Genomic DNA, 13,322 nt, shown 5'->3' with positions numbered 1-13,322 from the left:
TCTATGGCTTGTTTCACTGTTGTCAAACTAGACAGTTTCTGCCCACACACCTGTCAGAGCATTCTGGCTGTTACTGAGTTGGGACTGGAAGCTTCTGTGCCCAGCTGCCTCGTAGCATCTACCGATGCATGTGGAGCATTTAGAGAACATTGGTAAATTGTTGCCTAATGATAGCATGCATGTGAGGCGTTCAGGGGGCATCTCTAAATTATAGCTTCAGAAAACAACCTGGATTACACTCTATCCCTCTAAGCTGCACGAGTCTCTGTGCACATCGGACATGCTGCACCACCTGCCGCTACCAATTCTCACCCTGTGGTGAAAAACTGTGATATGATAAAATGACCAACATTATGCATTGCCTTTATTACAAAGAAGAAACTTGACCTAGACTGTGCTGTGACGAGTGTGTGGCTGGGTGAGCAGTGTGCCTCTCCTCCTCAGTATATCAGTGCCAGGCAGTGAGGTGGCAGAAATGGTAAAAAATGTAGCACAGCTTATCAAATAGCCAAAGAACAGCTACATTTTTACTAACTATAAGTCCCAGATCATCCTTATTAAGAAGAATAGGTTAACTATCACCTATAAGTGGACACATTTAACTGGACCTTTTTTCTTGCCTGCAATAATATACATACTGTGTGTTGAGACATTGCCAGTGTGTATGGGAACTTAGAAACAGGTAATGCTTCAAATGCATTATTTGATGCTAAAGCTGTGTAGCTCACAGATTGCGAGGGGCATATAGGACTATTTTACCAGAAATTTGGACTGCCGTTGTATCCACTGATGAAATGCCTCCTGATAAATACACAATCACTTTAAAGTCAGATATATTGTCAGAGGTCAAAAATATATTTGCCAGGAAAGAAGTTCCTCTTGAAAAAGAGTGCTTTAGTGGATAAACTACTGGAACAGCTATTCAACAGGCAAGAGCAAAAAGTTGCCATTTTTATTAAGAAATGATGGATTCAACAAATACGAGAACATTTTAAAATTCTTGCAAACTGATGATTTTAAAATATCCAATGGACATATTACTCTCAAATTCAGCTACTGCCAAAGAGCCTGCCAGCAACTCTGAATGATTGGAGGAGCTGGAATACCTTGAAAATTAGACTAAAAGATCGTCAATGAATTACACTTATGTAGTACTTTGTCTCAAAGCAGTCAACAAAGTGCTTTACAGTGTTTTGCCTTGTTCATCCATTCACCCACACGCACACAAATTGCAACAGAGCTGCCATGCACTGAAATTGAAAGACCCACCAGATTGGGTGTGCTCATATCAGACGATAGAAAACCAAGGACAGTTGTTGTCAAACTGCTCCATTTTAAAGACGAGCAATTGATTTTATCCAAGGCACGATCTATCTTGAAAAATACAGCAATGAAGACCATTCTGAACAACTATGCAGGGTAAAAACTGAACTGGTTTCACCTATAAAAGCTGAAATTATTAGATGAAATTGTTGAGTGCAGTGATACATCTCTCTCACTTAAAGTCAGATCCAGTTTTCAGTTCAGTAAACACTGGTTAAGTCATGGCCACATGAAGACTGCTACTTCGGAAAAAAAGAGTCTTTATAAAGTATTGTTTACAGCCCACTCCATAGAAAGAAAAAAAAATCTATGATTTATTGGAATAAGCTGAACAGCTGGTTAGACGTGGTAAAAATAAAAAAAAAAAACTAAAAAATGTATGCACATTCCCGAGACAAAAGTTATGGTCTGGCTCTTTTGGAAACCTGAGCTGAAATTCTAAATAAGAGTCTAATGTTGTAATAAAAATTCTAATACATTTTTCTTTTTAGATTCAGTCACTGTGGGTAAAGCTTATACAAAACCTGAATGCGCTCTCTGAAAACTGTCTGCGCTGCATGATTCACTAAATGTCACACTGGTTAAAGAAATATCTTCTTTTATAACAATGCCTCCAACAGAATTATTAGTATTTGCTTTGAAGAGGGAGCTGTATTAAGAGAGCTTGAGATTGCAGGGATCGTCCAAGTTGAACTGATGATCTTCAAATTTCTAGGATTTACCGACCTATGTCTGTTTATCTGTAATTTAAAACATTTAGAAAGAACCACAAAATGGCAGACTGATAAAACATCTTACCAAAGAAAATGTATTCAGCATGGTTTACCAGCATATTCTTCGGCAGAAAGTACAGTGGTAAAGTGTGGCTCATTCTGCTGACGGTTATTCTGCAGCCAATTTATTTCATACTAAGGAGTTAACTCAGTTCCTTTTAATATTAAATCAGGTATATGCAAGTTTGTTTTTTTACTGCTGTTTTTTGTAATTCACTATAATTATATTATTTGTCTAATGCTTGTAAGCTGGCATCTGACATTTCTTTCAAAATGAGCAAAACCATTTAATATGGGATTTTGTTCTTGAATAATTAACAAAATTTCTTATGAGTATGACTTAAGTTGTATAAGTTTGAAAATGCATCATTCCCTTTGGGTCCCCCTTGGAAAGCAAATTCATTGGATTGCTACTTCATCATGATTCTTTGTAGTTTGGGTATACTCTGTAAATCCCCCAAAAGAAAGATCAAATACAAGAAAAGTGTTATTTTGTGCAGGTTACAGAGCATACAGATTCAGTTTTTGCAGTGTCTGCCATTTCCAGTGTTTTAAAGACATCATCTACTGTGTGAAATTATTATCTCAGTGTTTTTTTCACCATTCATAATTATGAAAGCAGGAACCGCCATGAACTTTGGCTTACATTATCAAGGACTTCAAATGCAACTGTTGTTTTGTCTTTGAGTCTGAACACAGTGCATGAAAGGCATGTGTATGACTCCAGTATGTAAAAGCTCAAGACTGTATCTCTACATCTACCTTACGCTGTACACAAACTGGCACATAACTATCCTCCAGGAAAGCAGATAACTTTCAGAGATTTTGGTTCTAGTACTGTTGAGAAAAGGTGCAAACCTTTCACTTCAGATTTTGTGACTGCAGGGTGACACTCATTCACCCATTCTTTGCTCATCATTTTCCCTTTCTGTGCAGAGAGCCTGAAAGGGTTTTGCTGACGTGGAGCTGTTGTTCGAGTTGAGCTGGCTGTAGCCTTAGCATCTAAAATGGATGAAATGAGATAGCATTTGTGCATCATTTGTTTCCGTTTGAGTTTCTTTAGTCATGGAAACAAATCTAAGCTTGCATGCATGGTGCTATTGTTGTTAACCACGATACTTACCCTCTTTAATGGACATGCTGCTCAGTTGGGAGTTACTGGCACTATAGAGTGTCAAATACTTGTATATGGCATTCCTGGACTTAAAAATCCTTCTCCTGGCAGTTATTAAACCCCAAATCACTTATTTCCATCCATCAAAATTACATTTGTGGAAATTTCTCAACTCTACAGCTTTTTCTGCTCTAGTATGCACAGACTTACGAATATAAAATCACGCTTTGGAGCAATTCTTCCTCTCCGACCACTCCTTGAAGATTTCCAGTAGCACTGATGCATCAGGTTGACATCATTGTTTTCTGGAGTGCAGCTGTCAGAAAAAAACATGCCAGCATTGATAAAAGGAACTGATAAACTTGGAGGCAGACAATTCTGATTGATCTGACAATTTGGAGCTGGTGCTCATTTCCTACCCCTAGTTCCTGATGAGTTTGGGCATCAGGCTGTTTGAGCTGTCACACATGCATTCACCTCTTGTTCAGTCAGTTGGGGAACTTATTGACTGCCTGTGGCCAGAAAATACTTGGAAAACATTCTCGAGGTCTAAGCCAAGAAGTTACTTCACTTTGTATCTAAATACAGCTTGCTCGTTATCTTGGAGTGAGAGAGGACTCTGACACTTTGACTTTGAAAAGAAACACTCCACAGCACTCTGTTCTTTCTCTGAACCACTCACATATACAGTTAATATGATATGTCAGTTTTGCCTTTTTAAAAGCACCCACTAGTATCTAAACTGTGAGTATCATGGTGGCTGGAGGTAGGCTTTGCTGCTATAATAGTATTAAGGAATACTGTAGTATTTTGAAAGCCTGATTATTATTTATTTTTTTACTTTTTTAAGAGATTAAGACTTTTGTATTAGGAGCTGCAGTATTAACATTATGCATTGCAGAGGCCAGGGATGCAAGGGCGGCTATATCAACAAATAAAAATGGCAATGGGTTTGGGAATTTGTTGGCTTCAGATCTCATAATAGAGGTCAGCCACCCAACACGGGCAACAATAGCTCAAGAAGCTTTTGGCTAAAGCAGGTAGCACATCAGACCGTTACTGCGCAGGGCACAAGGTGACCTGCACATACCTCTGCACGAGTGCTTCAAAGGTAGCGCCTGAATAAATATTCAGCACGGTGGGGAACACGGTTACCCCGCAGTGCACTCAACTAAAGCAAGATGGTGTAAATATGCTTGTTTCTTTGGTTAACAATATAAAAACAACCCAAACTGGCTGATCAGGTCAACTAGACATATATGTTTAACTAGTAGATGATCCATTTTTTTCTTGTGCGCTAGGGTTTTAATTCAGCACAATTATTCAACCTCGTTTTCTTTTCCATTAAACAAGTCTATTTTTGAATTACATTAAAATTTTGTCTGGTCATTTTGTACAGGTAACTGCAGTTAGCTTTCTGCATAGTACAGCAACTCAAAATAGAAATATTTGATTCCAGTAAACCCAAGTATTTGATACTAGATGTCACTGTAAATTACTACCATGTCACAGTTACACAATTATATGTGTATTTTTATTTCTTTATTTTTACAACAACAGTCATATGCCATACATCGTATACCACAGAATAGACTCTGTTCAAGTCTAGTTAGTTAATCCCAGCATGAATTGAGCATGCTGAGAGGAAGTACAGCCTCTGTCATATCATCATATCCTTTTTATGAGCAGTTTTGCACAAAGAATAATGGCACCTTCTATGTACACAGATTGTCATGGAAGAAATATTTAGCAAGATGGTACCAGCTAAGCATGAACATTAACTGCTAAATTAGTTTTGCGATGTCTCCTTACTCCAGCATACCTCACTGGGGTGAGAAATTTCATGCTGCTTGTCATCTCTTATTGTGTTTTTGTTTTTTATGCTTAGGAACGTAGACAAGATACGTACCTGTCTTTTTGTTGGCTTTAGATCTATACTGCAGCCCTGGTGGTTATAAGAACTTTTTTAGAGTTTGAGTGTGGCTGTGCCTCCACTGAAGTAAACTTTGGATTTACTGTCTTGTTCATGATGTGAGACTACAAAGTCTATTTGTGTGCCTAGTCAACTGTGCAGGCCCATCCAATGTAGGACAAAGCTTGTGCTGGACAAACCAGACAGAGAGCCTTTTGTTGTGGTTTTGACCTCTTTTCTTGTGTCTGCATCTCCGTGTGCAAGCAGAAACACTCTGTGTGACACATGCTGACCCTGGCCAGGCAGGAAAAATGCATCAGTCTGCTGTGTCTCCCACATGCTTCTCTAAATCTCAAATGGACATTTTTGACCATGGATCAATGAATATGTTTTTTTCATGACAGATTGTGATTATTAGTAAAGGGTAAAGTCAAGGACGCAGATAAGTTTCCAACCAATGTACATTTTTTGCCTTTGTTCATTTATGTTATACATATCTTTATTTCAAACATTTATTCTGTTTAGCATTGATTATGTATTACTCATGACATGTAACTACTCATATTGTGCTCCGGGTGGGACGTTGCTTGAGACCACACAGTTTTAACTATAGATGAGGAGAGGCGGCAGCGTCAGTCAAAGGAACACATTTTTCAATTAATATACATTATTAGGAGTCAGTTAGAAAAACAACTATACAGATAAATAGAAAACCACTAAAAATCCAATTCAGTAGTTAGCCAGGTTGATAGTCTAGCTAATATTATTTCAATTAATGATTAAAGGATGCTTTTGTACTATTTTGCCTCAATGAATAACAGAGGAAGGTTTTTTTTTTTTTTTTTAAATGCTTTGCAAAAAGTAATTTATGAAAATATGTCAAGGGAATTAAAATGTAACTGCTTCATAGTACGGCACTTTTCCTTTGTGTTCACCAAAGATTGGAAAGTGGTTTCAGGACTCTCATAAATATGATAAAAGAAAAAAAAATGTTCAAGCTACTTGTTTTTTAGCAATCCATGGAAACAGAGAGTGAAAGTCTGTTTTGAACTTTTTTTAAATTTCAAATTTCATTTTAAACCTTGGAGGTGCAACAGATGTTTATTTTGTCTCCTGTTCTCAGGTGAGTCAATGCGGCTGGCTTCTGGAGAATTTGCAGAAGACCCCTGCTCCTCTGTGAAGAGGGGCAATATGGTTCGAGCTGCCAGAGCCCTCCTTTCCGCAGTCACACATCTGTTGGTGCTGGCAGACATGTCTGATGTCTACAAACTGCTACTGCAGCTTAAACTGGTGAGATAGTTACTTTCTTTTGTAATTACATATTTTAAATTGGCTTAAATTCATTTTTTAGAAGACCAAATGATTTCTCTGACTAAAAATTTCTAAAACAAAACAAACCATTAAAAATATCAAAGATTTAGTTCACTCCATATCTCTGTGGCAGTGTTTTTTCATGGTCACATTGTAGATGGGCCATTGTACTTGCTAACATTTCCTTAGTCACTCACTCAGGGACACTTGAGTATAAATAAAGAAATAAAACCAAATGGACCTGATTTGAAATCTCAGTGTATTCAATCCTAGCCCACTTTTGAACATTACTGTGAACATTTTCCTAAAGAGCTATACTTTGTGTAGGCATCACACAATATTATGCAAACCTATTATTCATTTTGTTTGCATTTTCTAAAAGGCAGTAAAGGGCTGTATTTGTTACTGTTGCTGTTTTAAGCATTGTCTAACATTTATCTTCTACCTGACTCAGGTGGAGGACAGTCTTGTTAAAGTGCGCAATGCAGGAACAGAGCAGGACTTGGGAATCCAATACAAGGCCTTGAAACCAGAGGTGGACAAGCTGAACATCATGGCAGCCAAGAGACAGCAGGTAATGTACACTTAGCAAACAGAGAGTTGGAGATTGTTGGAGCACAGAAATCTGGTGGATTTAATTGGTTGGAGGTTATCAGGTGCATCAGTGAGTGTTACTGGTTGTGCAGCTTAAGACAAAATAAGCTCTCCAACTCCAATAGAAAACAGGAAGTAAAACAATGGAATGGAGTAAACAAGAAGAGTGCCTTATGCTTTCTCTGGGTGATTGGATGCAGTAAGCATGAACATTCTTCTTATTACCAGTTACAGTGAAGCAGACTAGGAGAAAAGACCATAAGGGCTTTACTCTAAATGTGACAACACATTTCCTCGAATGTGAAATTGTATTTTCTCCACTATGGTGGAAGAGGAAATTAGGTGCCTTTCTTGATCTATTTTTGGGAGCTTAGAACAGCTTTCTAAGATTTTTTTGTTTATATCAGAAAATTGCACACACCTTCTAATGACTGTAAATTATGGTGTTTTCATAAATGCTGTTTTTATTTAGAGATTTTGAAAACAGGTGACAAGCAGGTGGTTTGTTTGTAGCTTGACAAATGATAATTAAGTCATACAAAAGAAGTACTGTAATTTTTAGTAATGTGTCCCTCCATGCTGGCCTGTGCTCTACATCATGTAGGGATGTTTGAGTTTCTCCTGACCTAGCAAGTGGCAGGAGGCCTTAAATCTTTAATAACCAATACTTTAACACTGCAGTTTCACCGACATCAAGGACTCAGATTATACTGTAAGTTTTTAACATTTTGGTGTGCACATTTTCTAAATCATGAAAATAAAAGAGAAACCTTGAGTGAGCTTAAAGGTCAGAGAGAATATCACGATAATTTGTGAAGTATGCCACATCATCCTGTAAGATGCTTGAATTATGTGATTGAACTATGTCAGAAAGGTAAAGTAGTGATGAGTACCAGCTTCATGCTTCAAAAACCCTTAAGTAACTTCTCTGTCAGCAATATCTACCAAGACCAGGCAATTTTTGTTCTTAATATTGCCCCCTCTTTTAATGGACAAGTGATCGATGATCACGACAAAATGATCACTGATGATACTGAGAGAAATTTACTTGTAATTGCACTTTTTTATGGATGGTAAATGTGTGTAACCTAAGTGAATGCAGGAAGTAATGGGGCTTAACGGCAAGCAGTAGAAAGGGAAAAAAGTCTTGGGAGTATTCCATTTGGAGGCGAGGCTTTCGTTTTGTGTATGCAAGTTTTTTTTAAACGCCATAAATCTATCCCAAAGATCACTATCTCTTCTCCTCCCTCCTATGAAGATGTAATTGCAATACAATGCCGAGGTCTGAATAGCAACGCATTAAATTGCAAAGGCACATTATAATGGCCTGATTATGACTGTGTTGTGTTACCGCAGGGGACAGAAATAAATCTGGGTCATCCAGAACAAACTCTGTCACACTTAGTGTCTCCGTGAGGGCATGACAAGCCCATTTTGAATCTAAAGTACATTACCACCCCGCCCCCTGTAAGTATTCCATCTTCCAGTTTAACCCTTTTCTGCTTTCCTTTTCATCTCACCCTGCCAGGAGCTAAAGGACGTCCATCACAAGGACCAAATGGCTGCTGCTCGTGGAGTGCTTCAGAGGAACATCCCCATGCTGTACACAGCATCCCGTGCCTGCTTGCAGCATCCTGACGTGGCAGCCTACAAGGCTAACCGCGACCTGATCTATAAGCAGCTGCAGCACGCCGTCTCTGGCATCTCCAACGCTGCCCAGGCCACATCCACTGAAGACTCTGCCCTCAGTCAGCCAGCAGGGGGTGGAGAACTTGCCTATGCCCTCAACAATTTTGATGTAAGTCAAATGAGTGATTTACCAGTCACAAACTCCTTTCCTTCTTGTGTTTCTAGCCAGATATTCATGTATCATCCTAATCAAGAAAAACTAAATCTGAGATGATATTTCCCCAACAAAGTCTCGGTTCCAAGGCCATGGTAAAAACATATTTATTTATTACCAGAAATATATGAGAGCTTGTTCAGAAAGATTAGAGTTAGACCTGATTTTTTTTGGTTTTTAGCGGAAACACAGCGGAATCATAAAATGGCCAAAACCCCTTGAAGGAGCTTGGGGTCGACATGGAAATTAGGACGAGATGTGGACAAATTGGGATGTGGCTTTAGGGAATATTGAATATGTTCTTGAGTCACTACTACCTCATTCTTTGATTTGCTTCTATGTCAAATCGAGGAGATTTACACAACTGTAGCTTTCAGACAGAAGCATTCAGTGGGCAGTACTTAAAATCGCATTTTCCAAATTGATTGCATTTACATAAATAAACATTAAACCCCTCTACATGTAGCTGCTCTACTGTTGTTGGTTGGGAAGAATTCAGCTGAATTATATTTTAGATGCATTACTTTTCAGGAAACCTTGCTAATGGTAATGATACCTTGGAGACAAAAGTGTTCTTAAGGTTGGCATTTAGCACAAGGAGCAACACTAATCTGCTAATACACTATGCATATTGCTGTTTTGCTTAAAATCTTTACATCTCTTATATTCATTTAATGTTATCCAGTTGTTGTGCTACAGACTGGATCCAGGATATTCCCACAATCCACAGCAAACTCAGATGAGCTGGTTTTAAACTTTTTTTTATTAGTGTTGATTTTTTTTCTCTATTCTTTGTTCTCTAGACCTTTTTCATTTAACTTTAATTGAATTACAGTGCGCTCAAGTTTGACTTCAAACTGAATTTTTATGGTCTTATTCAATAATGGATTGCTACATATGTAAATAAAAAAAAGGTGTATGAAACATGTGACACACTACTCATAATATTGACATGAAACAACATCAAGATAACAGCTGGATAAAACGTAGAGCTAATCATACTAATGTTGCCTGGAGTGATAAATGCAAAGATGATTAGCCTGTTTTTTTTTTTCTATTGTCACTGACTTCTTTTAGACTTGCAAAGCACCTTATTATTTACAGAAGATTTGTTGATATTCACATTCCAAAGGCATTCAAAAGATCCACAGTGACAAATTAAGGGTTTATGGAGGTACAGATTTCCACTGTGTTTTCTATTTTGCTAGATGCGCTACTCTTCTTGTGTTGATTAGTTTATTTAGTAATTTAGTAACAGTGTCTAACTGGATGTGTTACTCCTGCTGTGTCACTGTTTATCCATGTGATTGATGCCATCTGCGTGCTCATGTTTTATGTTCCCCATGCCATATGATGCACTGTTTAATTAACACGTGGTTATTGCAAGCCATGTTTTTTTCTGCTAGTGGAACATGGGGTGTTGGGAACTTGTTTGTATTTGTTTGATACAGAGAAGAAGAAACTAATTTATCTGTCGGAAGTGTGTGACCCATTGACATCACAAGGCACTTGGTATCTTTCCTGATGATAGTTTGCCATGCCAGCACTGCAGCCAAATTCAACTCTTGCTTGTTTTGGGGCTTTTTGTGAAACACATGCTCACTTGGATTAAAGTCAAATGACTGACTTTGCCAGTCCAGAACAGGGAGCTGTTTGGCCCTAAAAAGCTCCCTGCTGCTTTGTCTGAGCACAACTGTGGTCAGACAGGTTTGTAAGGGCTGTATGTATTAGTGCCAGTGACTCAGGACTTTGAGATCACTGCTGCTGGCGCTGGGTCTGTCTGACATAAGATGACTTGAGTTTGCCTTGTGTAAAAATGAACAGGGGTAATATATGAAAAGTAGTAAAGATGCACAAAAATTTATGTGACTGAAAAACAGACCGAGGTTGTAGAGCTGACTGTCGACTAATTGTTGATTTGGCACTTCAATCCCTGGCTCTTTTTGGCAATGTGCTGAAGTGTCATTGGACAAGACATTGAGTTCCAAGTTGCTCTGTCGTCCTTGGCTAGTGTTTGTGAATAGATAAATGAGAGAAAAAAAATTGTCAAGGTGTGCAAGTGCGGCCTTTTTCCCATGTACTGTAAGTTTGAGATCCGATCTGATGACAGTCAAAAGTGATGCCTTGCACTTACTTGATAATGATTGCTCCAGCTCCATAGAAACCAGAATTACCCTTACTAATACTACTAAAGCTACTTAAACTGATGCAATTTGGCTACCAATTTTCCAGTGAGGTTCCATAGCAGTTTGTTGCTATTCAGTGAAATTCATGATTTTGGATGAAATATTGCACCCTCTGAGAATGACACATTGAACTCATGGCAGCACCCTGCTTGACCTCTCATTTGTAAGGAAGCTTTTTTTTTTTGGGTCGATGTTACTCGAAAGATTGCTTCATTGAAACAGTCAGCCTTGTCCAGAGTGGGTTTAAAGGGTAACTGCACAATCAGATTCTGCCAGAACACTCTCAGCATATTTGAAAAATACAACAGGAGTAAGTGAGCAACATCTGTGGTATGAATTATACAGCTCAGAGTTTTGCCTATTTTGTCATGGCTGATGAAGTGTCAGAGAATTTGGCTGATTCAAATGTCAAAATCTACGTAGACACTTAGACAAGCAAACTGTTGGCAGAAAATGCAGTTTTTACATACACTGAATTTTGCAGGAAACTTTGCCTGCATTAACGTAATATTCCCACTGGAATTCATGTGATTCTGTGTGCTGTGGGGAATAAAAGGTGCTGAGTTTCCTTGTAGTGTTTTTTTTTTAAAGTCCTTTTGCAGTGTGACTATGAAACCGGTGTTTCACAAAGGGATGCTCAAAATATCACATTTTGCATCCCAGTGTAATTTGCAGCCTCGTATTTTATTCTTATCGCTGATTTGAGAGCGTTGTAGCCTATGTGATTAGATCACATCCAATCATATCACATCATGGTGAAACCTTTTATATTGTGCATAACCTCTATTTGAGCAGAAGGTTTCTTGAAATCGGGCTGCACAGTGGTGTAGTGGTTAGCACTTTCGCCTTGCAGTGAGAAGATCCCTGGTTCACGTCCCGGCTTTCCCGGGATCTTTCTGCATGGAGTTTGCATGTTCTCCCTGTGCATGCGTGGGTTTTCTCCGGGTACTCCGGCTTCCTCCCACAGTCCAAAAATATGCTGAGGTTAATTGATCATTCTAAATTGCCCGTAGGTGTGAAAGTGAGAGTGATTGTTTGTCTCTGTATGTAGCCCTGTGACAGACTGGTGACCTGTCTAGGGTGTCCCCTGCCTTCACCTGAGTCAGCTGGGATAGACTCCAGCACCCCCGCGACCCTAGTGAGGATTAAGCGGTGTATAGATAATGGATGGATGGTTTCTTGAAATCCATTATGTTTTTTCCAAGAGAAACCTGGCCAACATTGCACTGTAAGATGGGTATCACATATTTGTTATACTTCAGCTGCAATATGCTTTGCCTTGTTTCTGCTTGGGCCTACCTTTAAGGTCTCCATTTGAGTCAGTAGCTTCCAGCAAGCCTAATAAAATATTTAGTTAAACTAAGCTTTTTAAGTAGCAAATGTGGTACTTTAGACATTCCTCTTACTGCATCCGTCATCAAGTGAGCATTGCTTACCAAAGTAGTCCCACTTGTGAGTATATAAAACCTCACCATTTATGCTTTCAGCAAATTTGTATTTTTATGGCAGTAGTAGGCTGATGGCTGGGGAAGAGAAACTTTGTACATGATATCACAGTTGGCTTCACTCACTAGATTTTCCTGCCTGTAGTGCTGAAATGCCAGTTTGCGCAGTTTTGTATTCGGGAATGAATTAATAGCTGGCCAATCAGTCTATGGAAATTTATGCTCAACTATTACAAACAGTGAATGCATTTCTTAATGACAAATAATGTGCTGAATCTATAAACATAAATCAAGTGGCAACAATGCCCTCTCTTAGATGAGTTGCATCAGTGATTATTGTACAGGTAATCACACAGAAAGTCACTCCCTGCAAAAATTAAAATGCAGGCCTTTTCCAGAATACCTACTTTCAAGTGCAAAGCAAAATTAGCAAAATGAGTCAACTCCCCCATTCTCTCTCCCTCTCTCTCTGTTTCCTCCTCCATGTCTCTCTCGTGTGCCTGTTGCCATGGTGATATGACACGCAAGCAGAGGAGGTCAGATGAGACCGAATGGAGGGGGCTGGAGGTGGCTGTGATCGAGGGCGGGCTGCCTAATAAACCACGATTCTAACAGCTGAATTGTGGAATATTTTGTAGCAGTAAGGCATCTGCCCAAGCACTGCAGAGTTCATCTGTCGTTGGGGAAGTTGGTTTGTTTCTTTAGCTGCCACAGACGTCATGGTGACACCTTAACCCTCCACAGTACCTCACCAGCATGACAACTAGTTGCCTTCCACAGCAGGCTTGCCCCTGTGAAATGAGACATTTAAGTGGTCTCGC

The 13,322-nt window shown here is 39.0% G+C and overlaps 1 protein-coding gene across 2 annotated transcripts in view; it reads left to right on the top strand.

Annotated features, from left to right (window-relative positions):
* ctnna1 (catenin (cadherin-associated protein), alpha 1) overlaps nt 1-13,322 on the top strand; it is an 86,190-nt gene that overhangs the window by 8,067 nt on the left and 64,801 nt on the right. For both annotated transcript variants that reach the window (XM_023284092.3, XM_023284091.3), the window contains exons 4-6: nt 6,246-6,412; nt 6,888-7,007; nt 8,556-8,825. In XM_023284092.3, coding sequence (XP_023139860.1) covers nt 6,246-6,412; nt 6,888-7,007; nt 8,556-8,825 — 557 coding nt within the window. The remainder of the gene's footprint in view (nt 1-6,245; nt 6,413-6,887; nt 7,008-8,555; nt 8,826-13,322) is intronic.

Source organism: Amphiprion ocellaris, chromosome 13, assembly GCF_022539595.1.
Source record: "Amphiprion ocellaris isolate individual 3 ecotype Okinawa chromosome 13, ASM2253959v1, whole genome shotgun sequence".
Classification (NCBI taxonomy): Eukaryota; Metazoa; Chordata; class Actinopteri; family Pomacentridae; genus Amphiprion; species Amphiprion ocellaris.
Note: the sequence above shows the minus strand (reverse complement) of the source record. Positions and strands in the feature narration are given on the sequence as shown.